Source organism: Lepisosteus platostomus, chromosome 6 (assembly GCF_059453375.1).
Source record: "Lepisosteus platostomus isolate fLepPlt1 chromosome 6, fLepPlt1.hap1, whole genome shotgun sequence".
NCBI classification, from domain to species: domain Eukaryota; kingdom Metazoa; phylum Chordata; class Actinopteri; order Semionotiformes; family Lepisosteidae; genus Lepisosteus; species Lepisosteus platostomus.
This window is the reverse complement of record NC_142616.1, coordinates 65340172-65356070: the sequence shown is the minus strand read 5'-3', so window position 1 is coordinate 65356070 and position 15899 is coordinate 65340172. Positions and strand designations below refer to the sequence as shown.

The 15899-nt window shown below is 37.0% G+C and overlaps 1 protein-coding gene across 1 annotated transcript; it reads left to right on the top strand.

The window, feature by feature from the left end:
- Positions 1-293: 293 nt before the first annotated feature.
- Positions 294-13691, top strand: wnt5a (wingless-type MMTV integration site family, member 5a). The gene is made up of 5 exons (XM_088636982.1): positions 294-681; positions 2478-2617; positions 3518-3765; positions 6094-6386; positions 6959-13691. Exons 1-5 carry the CDS (start codon positions 493-495, stop codon positions 7415-7417), a joined length of 1329 nt encoding a protein of 442 aa, XP_088493108.1. The 5' UTR covers positions 294-492; the 3' UTR covers positions 7418-13691.
- The last annotated feature ends 2208 nt before the right edge of the window (positions 13692-15899 follow it).

Genomic DNA, 15899 nt, shown 5'->3' with positions numbered 1-15899 from the left:
GAGTTTAATCACCATTTCAACGTTTGGTCGAAACTGTCCGAAGATTTGTCTGACTTTGCAAAATATACGTATACTAATCTGAGCCAATGTGCAACGTTCCGGGAATTAAGCGATCAGACGTAATGGCTGAAATTAATAGGGTTTTCACTTTTTTTTTGATAAAATGTAATTTGCTTTATACTACAGTTTAAATAAACTTCTGTCATATTATCGAACTCTTTTTTTATCGAATTTAATTTTTAGTATATCCAGTTTGTTCCATTACGTTTGGAAGCGCTACCTGTAAAATACGTCGGTGAATTGCATTTATAATGAAAATGAATTTGTCGGAGGGTTTTAATAAGCATTTTGTTAAGTTGTACACTTTTGTAATTTCAATGTAAAAAACGAATTGATCTGAAATTTTCTCTGAAATTATTTTGGCTTTGTGTGTGTTCAGGGGTATTTTTCTAGGCAGGTAAGCTGTCAGCTGCTGATTACATTTGAGCAGCGATGAAGATTTTTTGCTTTCAGACCGGTTGCGTAAAATGTTTTAACGTCTCCGCCGACGTAGCCCACGCTGTAATGAACACATCTATTAATGCAGTTGCTAGCGCATTTTTTTTTCTCTTTCAGTCCATTCATTGTCAGCGTTGCCGTGAAAGGTGCAGCAGACTGCGTGTCGTTGAAGTGCATGATCTGGTAATTAGCGTTTGCTGTGGACTAAGCGGATCTCATTTCTTCACATTTTATATGGAACAGCTATAGGCTGTGCGTGAATGTTTGGTGCTGTATTATTTTTGAAAGCTGCATTATAGCACCGACATTTTAATTGGATTCGAGAGAGTTGTTCCAGAGCTAACGATGGCCACGATCGATTCCCTACAGATCCAGTCCATCCCAATTTGTGGACCATGTAAAATCTGAAGGAACTTCATCCGCTCTGACCTCGATTTAAAAATGCAGTAGCTACAGTTCGTAAAATATGACCAAAGTGAATTTGGCGAATTAAAGTAGAAATTTAGCGTTGACATAAATGTGAACGATTCTTTTCGTTTAAGTGGAATTTGAAGTTTCGTTCAATTAATTCTAAGTTCTTGCAATTCACAAAAGTACATCAAGGCCCAAGGGATGGAGAGGTAAGAATATTGTTAGCTTCTTCCTAATTTCGTTGCAATTCTTACTTCAGGAGAACCGCCTAGTTGTATAATTTCTGCTCAGCAGTTCCTTGATTCAATAAACGTTTTTTAAATATATTTGAATAGGAGGTAGCTTTCATGTTAAGGAACTTAAGGGTTTGTTTGTATACAGTCGTTTGTGGATTTTACTAATAAAATGCGCTCCGTAACAGTGCGTGGGTGACTACTTTCATAAAGACTGAAGTTCAGCTTTTAAAAAGGGCTTTTTCAGTGTATCGCTATAAAACGGCTTTCTGCGACAGTTAATTTCGCCTTTGGCATAGTTCTGCTTCGGGTGGCCTCGGACAATACCACAGTTCGTCGTATTGATCCAGACCTGGTATTCGGACTTTAAGAAGCGTATTTCAGGGCGATTCCTCGACTGCGTCTTCAAACGAGCGGTTCTTCTGTGCTTCTGTGACAGCCGTTAGCTAGTATCTGAGGGGGGGTGGTTCTTGACACTTCTGACTCTTGACCGTCTGTCTCTTAATCCATGAACAATTATCAGAAAGAAGAGTTGCTTCTAAAAAAAAACAAGATTTTTGTGCGGCGAGTTCATTTTAACTCGTGAATTAACAGTACAAGAAGACACGTGGGTACCTTTTTAGATTCGAAATCTAGCTTTTAAAAATGTTGGCGTTTAATAACGACAAAGGTGATTTCAGATTAATTAGAAAGCTGTTATACTTTAGAAAACATGTAAAGAAAGCGACACATTTTTCCTCCTGAAGATGCTTCTTACTGGGCGATGTCTGAGTGAGAATGTATGCACAGTAATTTCTTGTCCATGTGGAGAAAATAAAATATTCTTCCAAGTCCGTTAAGACCAAGTGCGTTTTTAGATCAGTGCAATGCACAAAAAAAAAACTTTAATGGTCATCTTTGATCCAGATTCTAGATCTTTTGATTTGATTTGAGTATTTTTTTTATTAAAAATAACAAGTCTTGGTAACTATTAGTTGAACTGCTTTCATAGTCTTGTTTTTTTTAAGAAGTGGTGTTCCTTTCATTAAATTAGTTAATTGTCCACAAAAGAATTCCTTTTCCAGACTCATGAAGGACATTCTAGTCTCCAGGGCACTTGTCCATCAGTTCCATGTGATTCACACAAAAGCCCCATGCCAAATTACTGTTCTGTAACCAATAACAGACTTGAGTGGGTCCCTGAAGCATCAAGATCTTCTGCAGGAAAAGTAAAACTCGTACATTAGCTGTTCACAAAATACAAGACTGTTCTTAATGGCGCTTGGGATGCAGATTTGCATGCATCATACTTCGGCACAGTAAAATAACTAAGTGATGCTTTTTATGTGTTTCCAGACCACTTTCAGAATGATTCTGGCAAACGGACTTACCTGCTCAACATTTAGAAGAAGTGTAATGGCTTCTAGACATTTTGTACTGATAGTTATGTTCCTGACATTCTTCATGCAAGCAGTTGTAGAGGCTAGTTCTTGGTGGTATGTATGACTTTTGCTTTTTCCTTTATGTATAGAATGTGTTTTAGAAGTCTGAAATGTTTAATGCTATAATCTCGCCATATGAAAGTTCTGACAAATGCAAAAATAGAGTTAACACATGAGACAGGAATGTAGAAAGCTAGGATTGCACACATTTAAGAGGGATAAGTATGAGTTGTGTGTAGCGTCGTAATGATGTTCCAATTAAGCTATTAGTGAAACATGTTCCTATAATTATGGTCTATGACAAGAATTTCTTCAAACCCTGTCTAAAAATTAAACACTTTAATTGCTCCAGTTCTATTACATCTTCCAGGGATTGTAGGATTTTAACAAGGTTTGCTCTGTTTTTTTCATAGTGTTAAATCAAAAACATTCAGTGAAATCGTGTATAATTTTGCTTGTGTAGAGCCTTACATAAAACTGTACATTCAGGCACATGAGATATAGAGCCCTGAGTGCACTGGGAAATCAAATACATTTAAAAAATATTTGTAGACATTACAAAAATACGCAAATATGCTGGTCACATTTGTGGACCAATAAAAAGTAAAACTTAAAATGATAGTTCTGTCATCTTATTATTAGTGTCAACTTGTTTGGCTTTACGATGGGGGTATTTCTAGAGAAAAATCATTCTTGTTCCTGGAAATTTCTACCAGTGATATTGTATCCCATTGGCACTGTTTTGCGATTTGAATGACCTTCGTATAAACTTTAAGGTTTGGGTACAGCTTAAACATTTGTAATAAGATTCGTGTGCTTTTTGTCATTAAGTTCTTGTCCTGTAACATTAATGAATACAGATGTTTGTTTTTTTGCATCTTGTTGTTGTGGAATTACTTTGCTACCATACTTTCAAAACTAATTATAATTATCTGCAAAATTTCACTTTTGCAGGTCTCTGGCCATGAATCCTCTACTGATTCCAGAGGCTTACATCATAGGTGCACAGCCACTCTGTAGCCAATTGGCAGGACTTTCACAAGGGCAGAAGAAACTTTGCCAGCTGTATCAGGACCATATGCAATATATTGGAGAGGGGGCAAAGACTGGAATCAAGGAATGTCAATATCAGTTCAGGAACAGAAGGTGGAACTGCAGCACTGTGGATAACTCCTCTGTCTTTGGAAGGGTCATGCAAATAGGTGGAAAAATTCTCTTTGTTTGTTGTATTTCTCTAAATGTGCACATTTCTTGCACAGAAAATCAGAAATGTATCCGACTGTAGATATTGCTCACAGACTTGCATTCGGAGTATATGTTAGTAGAGCTATTTTGAGCTTAGTTTAGCGGTTGGTTGTAAAATCAAAAATCCTAAACTGCGGCTCAGAGCAAGTTGGCTGCCTACCCCCAGTACATTAGTTGTAAGTGGAATACAATCTTCGTCTTTGCAGATTAGATAGATTCTAGAACTGATGCCCATTCTGATCTTCACTTCTCTTAGAAGAAAATCCCCAAATCAGTGCTGTTTTTGCAGCACTTAAGGAAATGTACATTTTTAGCAGCTAATAACAGAGACTTATGAGATCTGAAAAAAAGGTTTGGCTCCATCAAAACATCTTAAGTCAGCCTTTCAATGGGCACTTAAAATAGTAAGCAATTACAACATTTCCAAAATTGATGTTTGCTGTGGATTTTAAACTAATGCTTTCCCATCAGTTTTGGTAGATCTTGTTGTTATATTTCTAAAGAATACAGTACTTAAATATCATATGCAAACATTAAAAACCCCACACAGTTCTTGCATGTACATACAGAATTCACTCTTGGGTAATTAATGCTGACTTGCACAGAGCAACAAGTTCAAATACCTTTTCAACTTATTCTGTCTGATAATTGGATAGAATCCGGTATTGGCACATTATGGAAAGGCTGTTCCTTATGAAAGGTTTTGTCCCATGGACTTCTGTAGTGTTGGAAATGGGGAAACATTGAACTGTGCATAATGAGTCAGATAAAGGTTGGATATTTCTACCACAAGCAGCAGCTTATCACAGTGATTCACATTGACACGTGCTCTGCAGTGTTCACCAATGCAAGATTGCAGTAAAACAAGTTCTTCGTCATTCTTCATTAGTATGAATGTCTATGCAGTTGGAAAAAATACATTCAAGGTGATAGCTTATAGGTATTTCATTTTGCCCAACTGAAACAATGCTTGTACAACGACAATTTTATTTGTGAAGCATATTCTTCATAGCAAATGTAATATCTTTATCCAACATGTTGTATACATTTTGTGCCAGAGAGATTGGAAACAGTATATGCTTTGTGTGATACTATGAAAATCTCAATGAATCTATTCATTTTTGTTCCATGGAAGTATTCATGAAATAGCAGTTTCTTCTGGGTAGTTAATGTAAATTGTTGAGAAAAGCTATACATCTGACTTAATGCAAACATAATGCTCTGTGGCTGCTTCCTTAAATACATTGCCTTTTCTTTAGTCTGTTTCCTTTTCTTTAACCAGAAGTAAAGGAGTGGTATTTACAGGGTAGCTTATAAAATTTAGGAGGGAGAAATATTCCTGAAATTCAGATGCATTTGCACTTGCTCTTATGTAGCCGGGATTGCAAGCTTGCAATTAAAATAAGTTTCATAAAGTATTCAAATGAGATCCTGGAGGCATGTTGCAAAGCCACCAAGCTTTGATCAAAATCTCTTCCAGTGGGAAAGCCTTTCCCAGAATTCTTCTTGTTGTTATTGAAATAGTTTGTTTTAGATGGATGTTGTGCTCTCTCCTCTGCTTAGCTGGATCTGTGGAACTGGAATAGATTCTGGTGAATGGAATGTTCACCCGCATTAAGACTGAGATTGTGCTGCCTCAGCCTAGACAGGACATTATTTTTGAGTGAATAAGAATAGATGGTCTCCTATAAATAGTAGTCAGCAGTCTGCAGATCATATATGTTGGTTGATTACTCTCATAGGCAGTTCCCTTTACTGTATTTGACATTGTCAAAAGTAACTTTTTTCCCCTCCTTGACTGACACTGCAGGCAAGAGGTAGTGCTTCGACAATTAAATCCCACAGTACTTTTTAAATCCCCCACAGGGACTGTGCTTGTTTTCAATCCCCATTTCCCTCAACCTGGACCGGCCTCACAGTAATAACAGCAGGCTGTCATAGGGAAAGCCTGACCCCTAGTCTTCATGTCTTAACTCTCCACAGCTTTGGCAGCATGAGAAGACTGCCTGAACCTGTGATGTAGGATGTGCACGGATGAAAGAAATGACACTTGGAGAGAATATGCAAGAATATGCCATGTCAAAACCTTTGTAAAGGGGTTGAGAGAAACTAAAGGATGTAGAGTGCAGTATGCTTGTGACTGTGATAAACGGAAAAATGTCTTGATTTATGGAACATCACATTTGGCTTTCTTGCTGCGACAGTGTAAAACCTTTTTTTTTTCCCATTTTCTCGGCCATTCTGTTCCCATCTTACACGTTTTCCTGTTGTGTGATTAACGCCAGGCAGCCGTGAAACCGCCTTCACCTATGCCATCAGCGCAGCGGGGGTGGTGAACGCAGTAAGCCGGGCCTGCAGGGAGGGGGAGCTCTCCTCCTGTGGCTGCAGCAGGGCGGCGAGACCTAAGGACCTGCCCCGGGACTGGCTCTGGGGTGGCTGCGGAGACAACCTCGACTACGGCTACAGATTCTCCAAGGAATTTGTTGATGCCCGGGAAAGAGAGAAAACGTACCAAAAAGGGTCATACGAGGGCGCACGAATATCCATGAACCTGCACAACAATGAAGCAGGACGAAGAGTAAGGACACTTTACCATCTGTTATTGTCAGACTACAGAATAAGCATGTGCTTTGTATCCTGGGAAGCAGAGGGGTCTGTGTGTCAATTTTTTTTTTCAGGGTGTTGGTATGTTTTGGTTTAAATCAATCGTTTTTTTTTTCTTTTATTGGAGAGATCAGTGCCTGTTTTTTTTTTCCCCCCCTCATGTTTAAGTGTTTTCAGCTTCTTTTTCTTTGAACCTCTTGTGATCTTTCCAAGTGCCCTTTCAAGTTCAGCTGTCATGGTTCTGACTTGAGGTTTAGAGCTCAAGTTTCTCTCAAAGCCGTTTGCAAATACAGAATTTGTGAGAATAAATACGGTTTGTATATACAGTACATGTAAAAAATGTTTGTGACAGGGAATGGTTGATGTAGTATTGGTGAAAGCTGGGCATCTGACAGCTGTCTCCACTAAGAAAGTGGTTGGAATTGTCCTGCCTAATTTTACAGCTCAGGATGTTTCGCCGGCACTGAAAACCCTATTCTTACCCCCATGGAGTTACGTTGCAAGATAAGTGCTCCTATTGACTGCTCTTTCTTCTGCTTTCCTCAGACTGTCTCAGACCTCGCTCACGTCTCCTGCAAGTGCCATGGTGTCTCGGGGTCCTGCAGCCTGAAGACCTGCTGGCTGCAGCTGGCCGATTTTCGGAAAGTCGGAGACGCCCTGAAGGAGAAGTACGACAGCGCGGCGGCCATGAAGCTCAACTCCAGAGGTAAACTGGTGCAGGTCAACAACAAATTCAACACGCCTACCAGCCACGACCTCATCTACATTGACGGCAGCCCAGACTACTGCGTTAGAAACGAGAGCACGGGATCGCTGGGGACTCAGGGGAGGCTCTGTAACAAGACGTCGGAGGGCATGGATGGATGTGAGCTGATGTGCTGTGGAAGGGGCTACGATCAGTTCAAGGCCCAGGTGGTAGAGAGGTGCCACTGCAAGTTTCACTGGTGCTGCTACGTGAAGTGCAAGAGATGCTCGAAAATCGTGGACCAATTCGTCTGCAAATAACAGAAGAAGAACTATATAGATTATATTTATAGAGTTAAACAATTATCCCATTGCAAAGACTGAAACCCTTCAAGTAACAGATAAGGAAAATAATCTAACATGTCTACAAAAATGGAGAATATCTTGAAATATTTATTTACAAAGAGATTTTGCTGAACCTATAAAAGGATTGTTGTTTTTTTTTATATACAGTCTAGTAGGCGTGTGGGCAGTGGGCAGTCTAGTAGGCAGTTCTCCCATAATGCAAGTGTAAGTCATGATGCTTTGCAAAGAGATGCATTTCTTTGCAAGCTACAAAGCCATTCTTTAAGAAACTCCAAAATTAGTCTCTATACCGCTTACATTCATTTTCTAAAGTTAATTGGTGCAACTGTGACAGGTAAGCAGTCTGCAGGGACCAATATGCAATTTCTTGTTTCAACTGCTAATGTATACCAAAGCCCCCCAGCCGCCGCCCATCCCCCCCCCCCCAAATCTTTAACAATGTGAGAGTGATCCACATTGCTGTGTATGTGCTATCTTGCACAAAAGGATTTTTTTTTTAAATTGTGGGCAATATAATCTACTGCTAACCTGTGTTTTTGTTGAATTTGGAAACCTATCTGGAAGAGGGTGTAGAATGCAAAACGGAAGCACAGTGCTAGGGAGGCATCTTGTCAGTTTGAAAGCACCGTTTCCAGCTTCATTGCATGTAAAAACCCAAGTTCAAAGTGCCTTTTTTATTGAAATTATAAAATCATTTTACGTATCTTTTATCTGATCTCTGATCCATTGTGATGCAGTGTTGTGCACTTTTTTTAAAATTTAGTAACAAGCTTCCTTATTACAAAACAACAGCAATAATGTAACATTTATTTTTATGCTACTTTTTCCATATTAATACAGGTATTCACTAACCTTATCATACTTAAACGGTTTAAATATATATGGGCAATGTTTGTTTCGTATTTTTGGTGTACTACCCCAAGCTCTGTATATACTACTTCTGTACGAACAATGATTATATTGTATGTATTTATTTTCAACTCCTGTAAAACACCTCTTTTTTTTTTTTAAAGAAAAAAACAATCTTCATTTTCCGTTCATTTTGTTTACTTGTGTAAGAAAAAAAAGTTTTCTTAATGATATTTTCAGGTCAATATGCGGGCATGTTAGCACGTAACGCCAATTACTATACAGTGATTAATTCTGTTCAGATGATGTGATATGCCTCTTATAACACTTCTTTGAAAACCGTTCTTCACTATTGGTTTTGCTGTATAAAGGGAATGCACATTAGTCCTTTCAAACTAGTTTGAAAGTCTTATGCGTGGAGCACATCAATTGGTATACTGCATACATTATGAACAGTATAAAACGGTTATAGGGGTTGCATGCATGGCACATTCAGACCTAATCCACATGTTCTTGATTTGTTCTTCAGTAACGCTACATCTGCTGTTAGCCCCTCTGTTTACTAGGTACCTGTCAAATCCAAAGCTTTTTTTTGTGTCTTTCAGTTTTAAATTGGACCTCTGTGCTTCTGTGCTTCAATAAATTTTTTTTTTAAGAAACCTTTGAAACTACATTTCCTTCCAAGTCTAATGACTGATTTTAAAATTCCTAACAGTATACTGCAAAACATTTTTAAAATTTGAATTTAAATTTTCATATGCATTTATATAATACACAAGTAAAATGCCCATTCTGTTATACTGTAATATGTACTGGATGTTTTTTTTCATTTGGAGATGTATAAACAAATACTCTTGGTTACCTTTGTACAAAAATATTTTAAAGTAAGAAATTAAGAAATCTTGAATTTGTACACTTTTGGTCCTTGCTTCAGAAAAATCAAACACCTGCTATTTGCTGGGGCTAAACAAACAGATCTTAAATTGAACCTTTTCAACTAAAATAAATTGCATGAGGAAATCGTAAATTTCAGTTACTGTAGAACAATTTCAGCCTTTTTTTGTGTATAACAAATTATACATTTCTGTTGTGTTTAGCAGAAATTCAACTTCCTAAGTTTTGGTTCATTTTAGAAGATCCAGCTAATGCAAACCACATATATTCTAAAGACAATCTGAAAGCTTGGCAAAGAAAAAGCATTAAAAATGAGGCAGATGTGTAATTGCAGCCTTAGTGCCTGCAAAAAATAAGTAGCACTCTAGGAAAAAAAGAGAAAATTAGTGTCTGTAGTATGAGAACAATGTTTTAATGTAAGTCTTAAAATAGACTTACTGTAACATACTCACAAATGTTGTTGTGCCACGTTGTGCACACCAAGAAGTAATCAATTTATCGTTTTCACATTCTTGCATATCAGTTCAAGTAGGGAGCTGTGTCAGCATGTGTAGGCTGCAAAGAAATAAATAAGTATAGGTTATTCCGTGCTGAAAAGAAAGAAAACAAAGTTTTGATACCGGAAGAAGGCTCTACAGCGGAAACATTTTCTTTCCTTTTTTCAGCATGAAATCAACCTTTTACTTGTTCCTCCTTGCATATCAGTCTGTCAGTCTAAAAGAATTACACTGCAGAAGAAACTGACGTCCTGATAGGACCCAGGAGCAGGTTTTGCACAGATTTCTGGGATGAATATTGCATCAAGTGGTGGTTTTATCTGAATTGGGAATTGATCAATATGTTTGTTATAGAAAGTCATTTGTTTTTGGCTTTGTGTTAAAGTATTTTTAAAGAAACTGAGGTTAGTTTGTAAACTGGAAGTGGAAAATAAAGATTACAAATCATTAGAGTTGGTTAAAATGTTGTTCTTGCCATGGGACAGAAATGAAAGCCATTTTGTTGCCACTTAGAAAAATAAACACTTATTTCTGTAAATTGGTTTCCATAAAGATGCCAGTCTCCAAGTTTGTGTAAGCACAGGTCAGGCTACTGGTAACACTTTAGCACATGTTCAGTTGTTGAATGTGCATGCTGTCTCTGCTTAATTGAAAATAAAACATTCACACGTTGATATTTTAATTTCAGGTGAAAGGTTTCTTTGCTAAAGTGAAGTTTTAAAAGCACGTCCCCTTAGATCACAAAATATTCTTGGCGTGAATTGTGTGTATATGTGTGTGTGGAGGGGGCAGTTTCACAGAAAGAAAATGGTAAATTCCTCATTCAGTTTGTCAGATGCCTTTTGAATGTACAGAAAAGTAAGCCGTTTGGAAGCAATATTTCAAAACATCTAGTGTAAAGTAGGGGCCACAGCTAAACTGTTTATTTCAAGCACTGTCCAACTTGCAAGTTATATTTTGTGTGAAACTTGAAGTGTATGTTTCATGGACAAAATATTTTCCCATGAGTTCTTAGTGGCTCGTGTGGTTAAGATGGTACACTGGGAACTGCATGAAGAACTGCCTGGGATCAAACACATAATGGCTGAATTAGCCAGTCGTGTAAAATCGTCTATTTTATCAATTTGGTCATGTATACTCAGTAAGTGAAAGTAACTCTTGAACTTCCACTCCCCTGAAAGGTGGCAGTGTTTTTGTAATTCAATATATGGGATAGAAAGAGTGTAACGTTCCATTTTATTTTAGGGAAACCCCAAAAAAGTGAAAGCCGTTCAGAATTAAGACTTGGGCAACAACATAATTAACTAGGTAGTCTTTGAAAGGGTTATGAAAACTGAATGTAACTGACCAATTGTTTAGTCGTTTGGCCATGAAGCCATGGGGATATTTTTCCATATGGAAAAAAGTGTAAGAGATACCCTACATGGGAAGATGTCTTTAGCCTGTGGATTGTCTAAATTCAGCAAAATATATATTACTCGCACATGAGTCTCTATCGACAGATGTTTTGATTTTCTAGGAAAAAAGTGAATATATTATTAGAACAGTCATGGTGAGCTGTGTCGTAACCCACGTTTACAATAAATTTAAATAAACAATACATCTCCTTTTTTCCCCCCACATTACCCTGGATAACACTAATTGCAAATGTATTTAAGTCTTATGACCTATCCTGCTTGTACCAGTGCCATGTACAGTATGTATTAAATGTACAGAAGAAGGGGATATGGAAGGGATGTACTTTTAAAACCAGCATCACCTTACAAACACAAATGTCATTCAATGTCACGACCGGAACTCACCTTGTTTTGTGTCCACCAGTACTTTTGGATTAAATAATTTCATGAGCGAGCGAACATTAAAACCACAATGTTCCCGAGTACGTCGTCATAAAGATGGCACAGACTTCCAACAAATTTATAGTGGAGTCCGCTTGACAAGGGAATAAATAATGACCCAGTAATTGGTAATGTTTAAATATACAGAATTTCCTATGCTTATTCTTACTTGAAAAGCCTTGTTAAAAATAGTGTTTGGGCCATCATAAATGCAAGTAGATAAGGAAAGGTACGGTTTCTTTTGTAACTTTGAATATTAAGTAAGTTGTTGCTCAACAATTATAATAATAATAATAATAATAATAATAAACTTTATTTTATACAGCACCTTTAAAGGTGGCTTCTTTGAGAAGGCGAAGTGAAGGAGACAAGCCGCATAGTCTCCTTCCCTTATTAAAATGGTTCTCAGACAATATTTTAAAATGATTGTGAGTCTTAGATCCTTCTATTTGTAACCCCCAGGACTTCATATGCTTGGAAAATGTTTAATTTTTGGTCTTGAAATCATTTGCATGTTCTAGCAGAGAAATTGCAACAGATAAAAACAGTAATATTGCAGACTTTCTACACATCCAGAAATAAACATCTCCCAGATTTGTGCAACTTGGTTGCTAATCCAAACTCTGGCACTGGAGGACACTGGTTTCTGAAGAATTGGGGAAACAAATGAGAGAAGTGGGCATCAGACTAGTCAAGCAATAATGTCAGGGACTCCAATATATCATAAAACTTGCGGCAAGTCTGAAAATCATCACTGTTTTCTATAAGGATATTTATTGCAGTAATTCCAAGCTTTCAGAGTTGTAATGCTGCACTTCCAATTTATAACACTACGGCTGTGTTGAATTAACCTGGCAACAGGTTGCGTGGTTTATAGAGTGGCTCGAGGTATAAGGATATAGATTTTCCTCATTAAATTACTCATTACTGGCTTTGGAAAATGAACTTGAAATTAAAGACCTTGAAGCATGCAAAACGTTTGGTGTACTTTTATCCACCCTGTCAAGACATCTTTTCTTGAGAATCTAATCTAAGCGTGCTTCTGCTGCAGAATTATTTGTTAGATGTTTAAGAAAGGAAACCGAGTTGGAGTGCATGCACATTGTGTAATCTGGGGATCACCTGCAACATAACTCTGCCACGATGTCACTGTGAACGCGTTTCAACACCCTGCTGGTTTTGAAGGCTTGCTAGACAACTGCATCCTGCTTTATTTGCTCCAGCTTGGCTCTGAAGCAACAGCTGTTGCCAAAATATCTGGTAAATTGTTATTCAATCAACAAAGGGTGAAACAGGCTTTGGCAAGCTAGAATACTTCTGAAGTCAGTGTATTTTGATGGTTTCCCTTTGTGCAATTAAATGACTGAGACTAATGTAGCTTTCTTATGTAATGTTTGTATTCATCTTTTCTGGCAGTTATTTGGAGTTTAACCTATCATCTATGACCCTCGTAAATGAAGTCCTCCTAGAATCCTAAAACAGCTTCATAGCAGTTAAATCCACACATCCTAAACACTGTAAGGAAACTACTATAACACTGCTTCTGTGAATGTTCTAATGCAGTGAACACTCTCTCTCTAGACGTGAACTATTTCATGTTTTGCTGGGGACATACAATATACCCAAAGAAGCAAAAATTGTATTATATGGGGAGTTAAAGGTGAAATCTGATCAACAGTTAACATTGGTTTGTTGTGAAACTGATGTTTCATCACATCACATTGATGATTCTTCTTTTTAACTTTTAATTCTCTGATTAAAGGTTTGCATAGTAAGATGCAGTACGCATCTGCATTTGAATTCTGGCATATGTAGAAAATGAGATTTCAGTATTGTGCACACTTTTGAGTCAAGGTCAGGTGGAGAAAAGGTATTTTGGAAGCTCCCTTTCAATTTTAATATAGCTGTTCTGATCTTCAACAGGAATGGGGAGGCAGCACAGTGCCGTGCAGATGTGTAACAAAACAGCCTTAATCCAAGAAGCTGAATGTAGATTTTGGATTAGTTCCTGTAGTGGGCGCCTCTGCAGGAGTTGACGAAGCTCTGGTGTGTGTGTGTAATGCAGAAATGTGAGATCCAAATGGTAAAAAAACAAAACATGAACTTATGTAAATGATCTTCAAGTAATAATAAAACTGTTTCAAATTTGAATGTGTTGTGTGGTGCCCTTATTTTGTGGTGTCTTATTAGTGGTCAAATTTGAATTTAAACATGTTTGCTTTTCCTCCGGTCAGCTAGAGCCTGCGGTCCAGAATGCATTCCGTATTGTGGATGAGGGTTTTGAGTTACTGTAACTTCTGTGTCGTTTAGGGACAACTGACCTCTGTGTTCTTTTGTTGTTGTTTTCTTTACATGCTGGTCTTGAGGTAATGAGATGGGGTGAATACTGTTCTCATGAGTTTGTTTTGACACAATGGTTTTTAGCCTTTTTTGAATCCTGAACTTCGTGCAATGAGAATCGTGAAAAAAAATGAATAGCAAATAATACTGAAGCATTAACATAACCTAGCTTTATACAATACCTCACTGTAAATGGGACCTTTTCAGAGTAAACAAGCTTGAATTTCACAAACTTTAAGTGATTAAAAGACATTTATTCTAAATGTGCATCTTTTTTGTGAAGATTTTACATAAGAACATTTTTTTGTATAAAATTCCAATTTGCAGATGCCAAATGACTGGCTATAGTGGTCAAACCAAGCTGTTTGACAAGTCAGTTAACAGGGAAGGGTTGTATACAGTACTTATTAGCTCTGAAATATGGATTACCTGAACGTGTATGCTCTATTTTCACTATGCTCCCCATTTTCCACAGAAATTATTCAATTGGAGGAATAATGTATCTCTCAGAGACACTTTAAGATACAAACATTAGTGAAAAGGAACCCTTGATAATGAATCAATGCAAACTCATTAGTAAAGAGGCTGATGAGCTACTACAGTGCTTCAGATGTACTGCTAATATATAGGTGAGCTCTATGCTGTGATTGTTTTTGAAGATTTTGTTTAATTTAAATGGCTAAATGGTCAAAACTGTTATAACAAAAGACAACACTAGTGGGAGATTTGAGTAAATTGTTGCTCATAAATTACATGCGTTTTAAGTCCTGATTGGCCACAATGCCTAAACTTATGCATTTGTGTACAGTATATGCATAAAATGTATATACAGTACTTTACATTATTGTGTGAAAAACACTTTCCATGACACACTGACAAATATATCAGTTTAAAATTTAAATGATAAACCACTGTCTATTGCTGACATACAAAACAATACATAGACTCATTTTTACCGTTAAAGGTTATATAAGTTACTCTTACTTTATAATGCAATGCATTCTGTCACAGTATATGAATCAATATTAAATTACAATTATGTATAATACACACTGCTGTCTTTACTGAACAATAACTGTAATAGAAACATTGTCAACATCTATCTTTAGTTCATGAATATCATTATACCTACAATTATGTAATAAACCTTAGTTGTCATTGCAGGCTCACATCTGTATTTCAGTACATTAGGAATCATTTGTGAATTATAACTACAAATCTTTGTGAACAGACTGAATAATAACAAATTCACCACATTACACACTATCATTACTGCATTAAGACTCCATTAAGTACAGAAAGCACCATAATTACTACTGTAAATTAAAATTACTGTATGCTCTTAGATGGTAACTTCAGTTCATTATATTATAGACTGCCATCATTTCAGGTCAGCACATTATATCTGAATATCATTAATGATTTGGAGCACAACTACAGAAACAGCTGTACACATCACTATCATTGCCAAATTAAAACTACGTTGGACATTATCGATCACTACTATTATTCAATTATACCTCAGATACATTTGTCATGGATGACATACACTAACAATACAACATAGAAGATTAACTGTACAAAGCTACAGCTGATTATAGGACAGTACAGAAGAGTACCACAACTACAGTATGAAGATGCCTGAAATACAACATTATAGACAGTGCATTATAGACCAATACAGTGCATTATAGACCAATATCTCTAACTTATCACAGTTTGAAAATAACAGCCACATGAGACATTATTGGGCATTGCTCAAAGGGAACTAAAAATACATTTAAACAAAACAATAACAATTCAGTTAATTTCGTTAGACCAAGCTCCCTAATGATGCCATGTTCTATAATATTGCTATATACTATTTCCCATAAATGGGTATACACATCAATCATGCAAGCCCAAGGTTCTCCATATCATTCTCCTGTGTGTGTGTGTTTGGGGAGGGGCATGGAGAACTGTCAGTGCAAGACAGTCATGTACTGTCACCATTCATATCGATGATGCAAAACATCTGCC

Bases quoted from the DNA above. Each gene is read 5' to 3' on its own strand.
- wnt5a (XM_088636982.1), top strand. From the start codon at position 493: ATGAAGATTTTTTGCTTTCAGACCGGTTGCGTAAAATGTTTTAACGTC. The intron at 2,618-3,517 runs GTATGTATGACT...TCACTTTTGCAG, and splicing joins GTAGAGGCTAGTTCTTGGTG to GTCTCTGGCCATGAATCCTC. The intron at 3,766-6,093 runs GTGGAAAAATTC...GATTAACGCCAG, and splicing joins TGGAAGGGTCATGCAAATAG to GCAGCCGTGAAACCGCCTTC.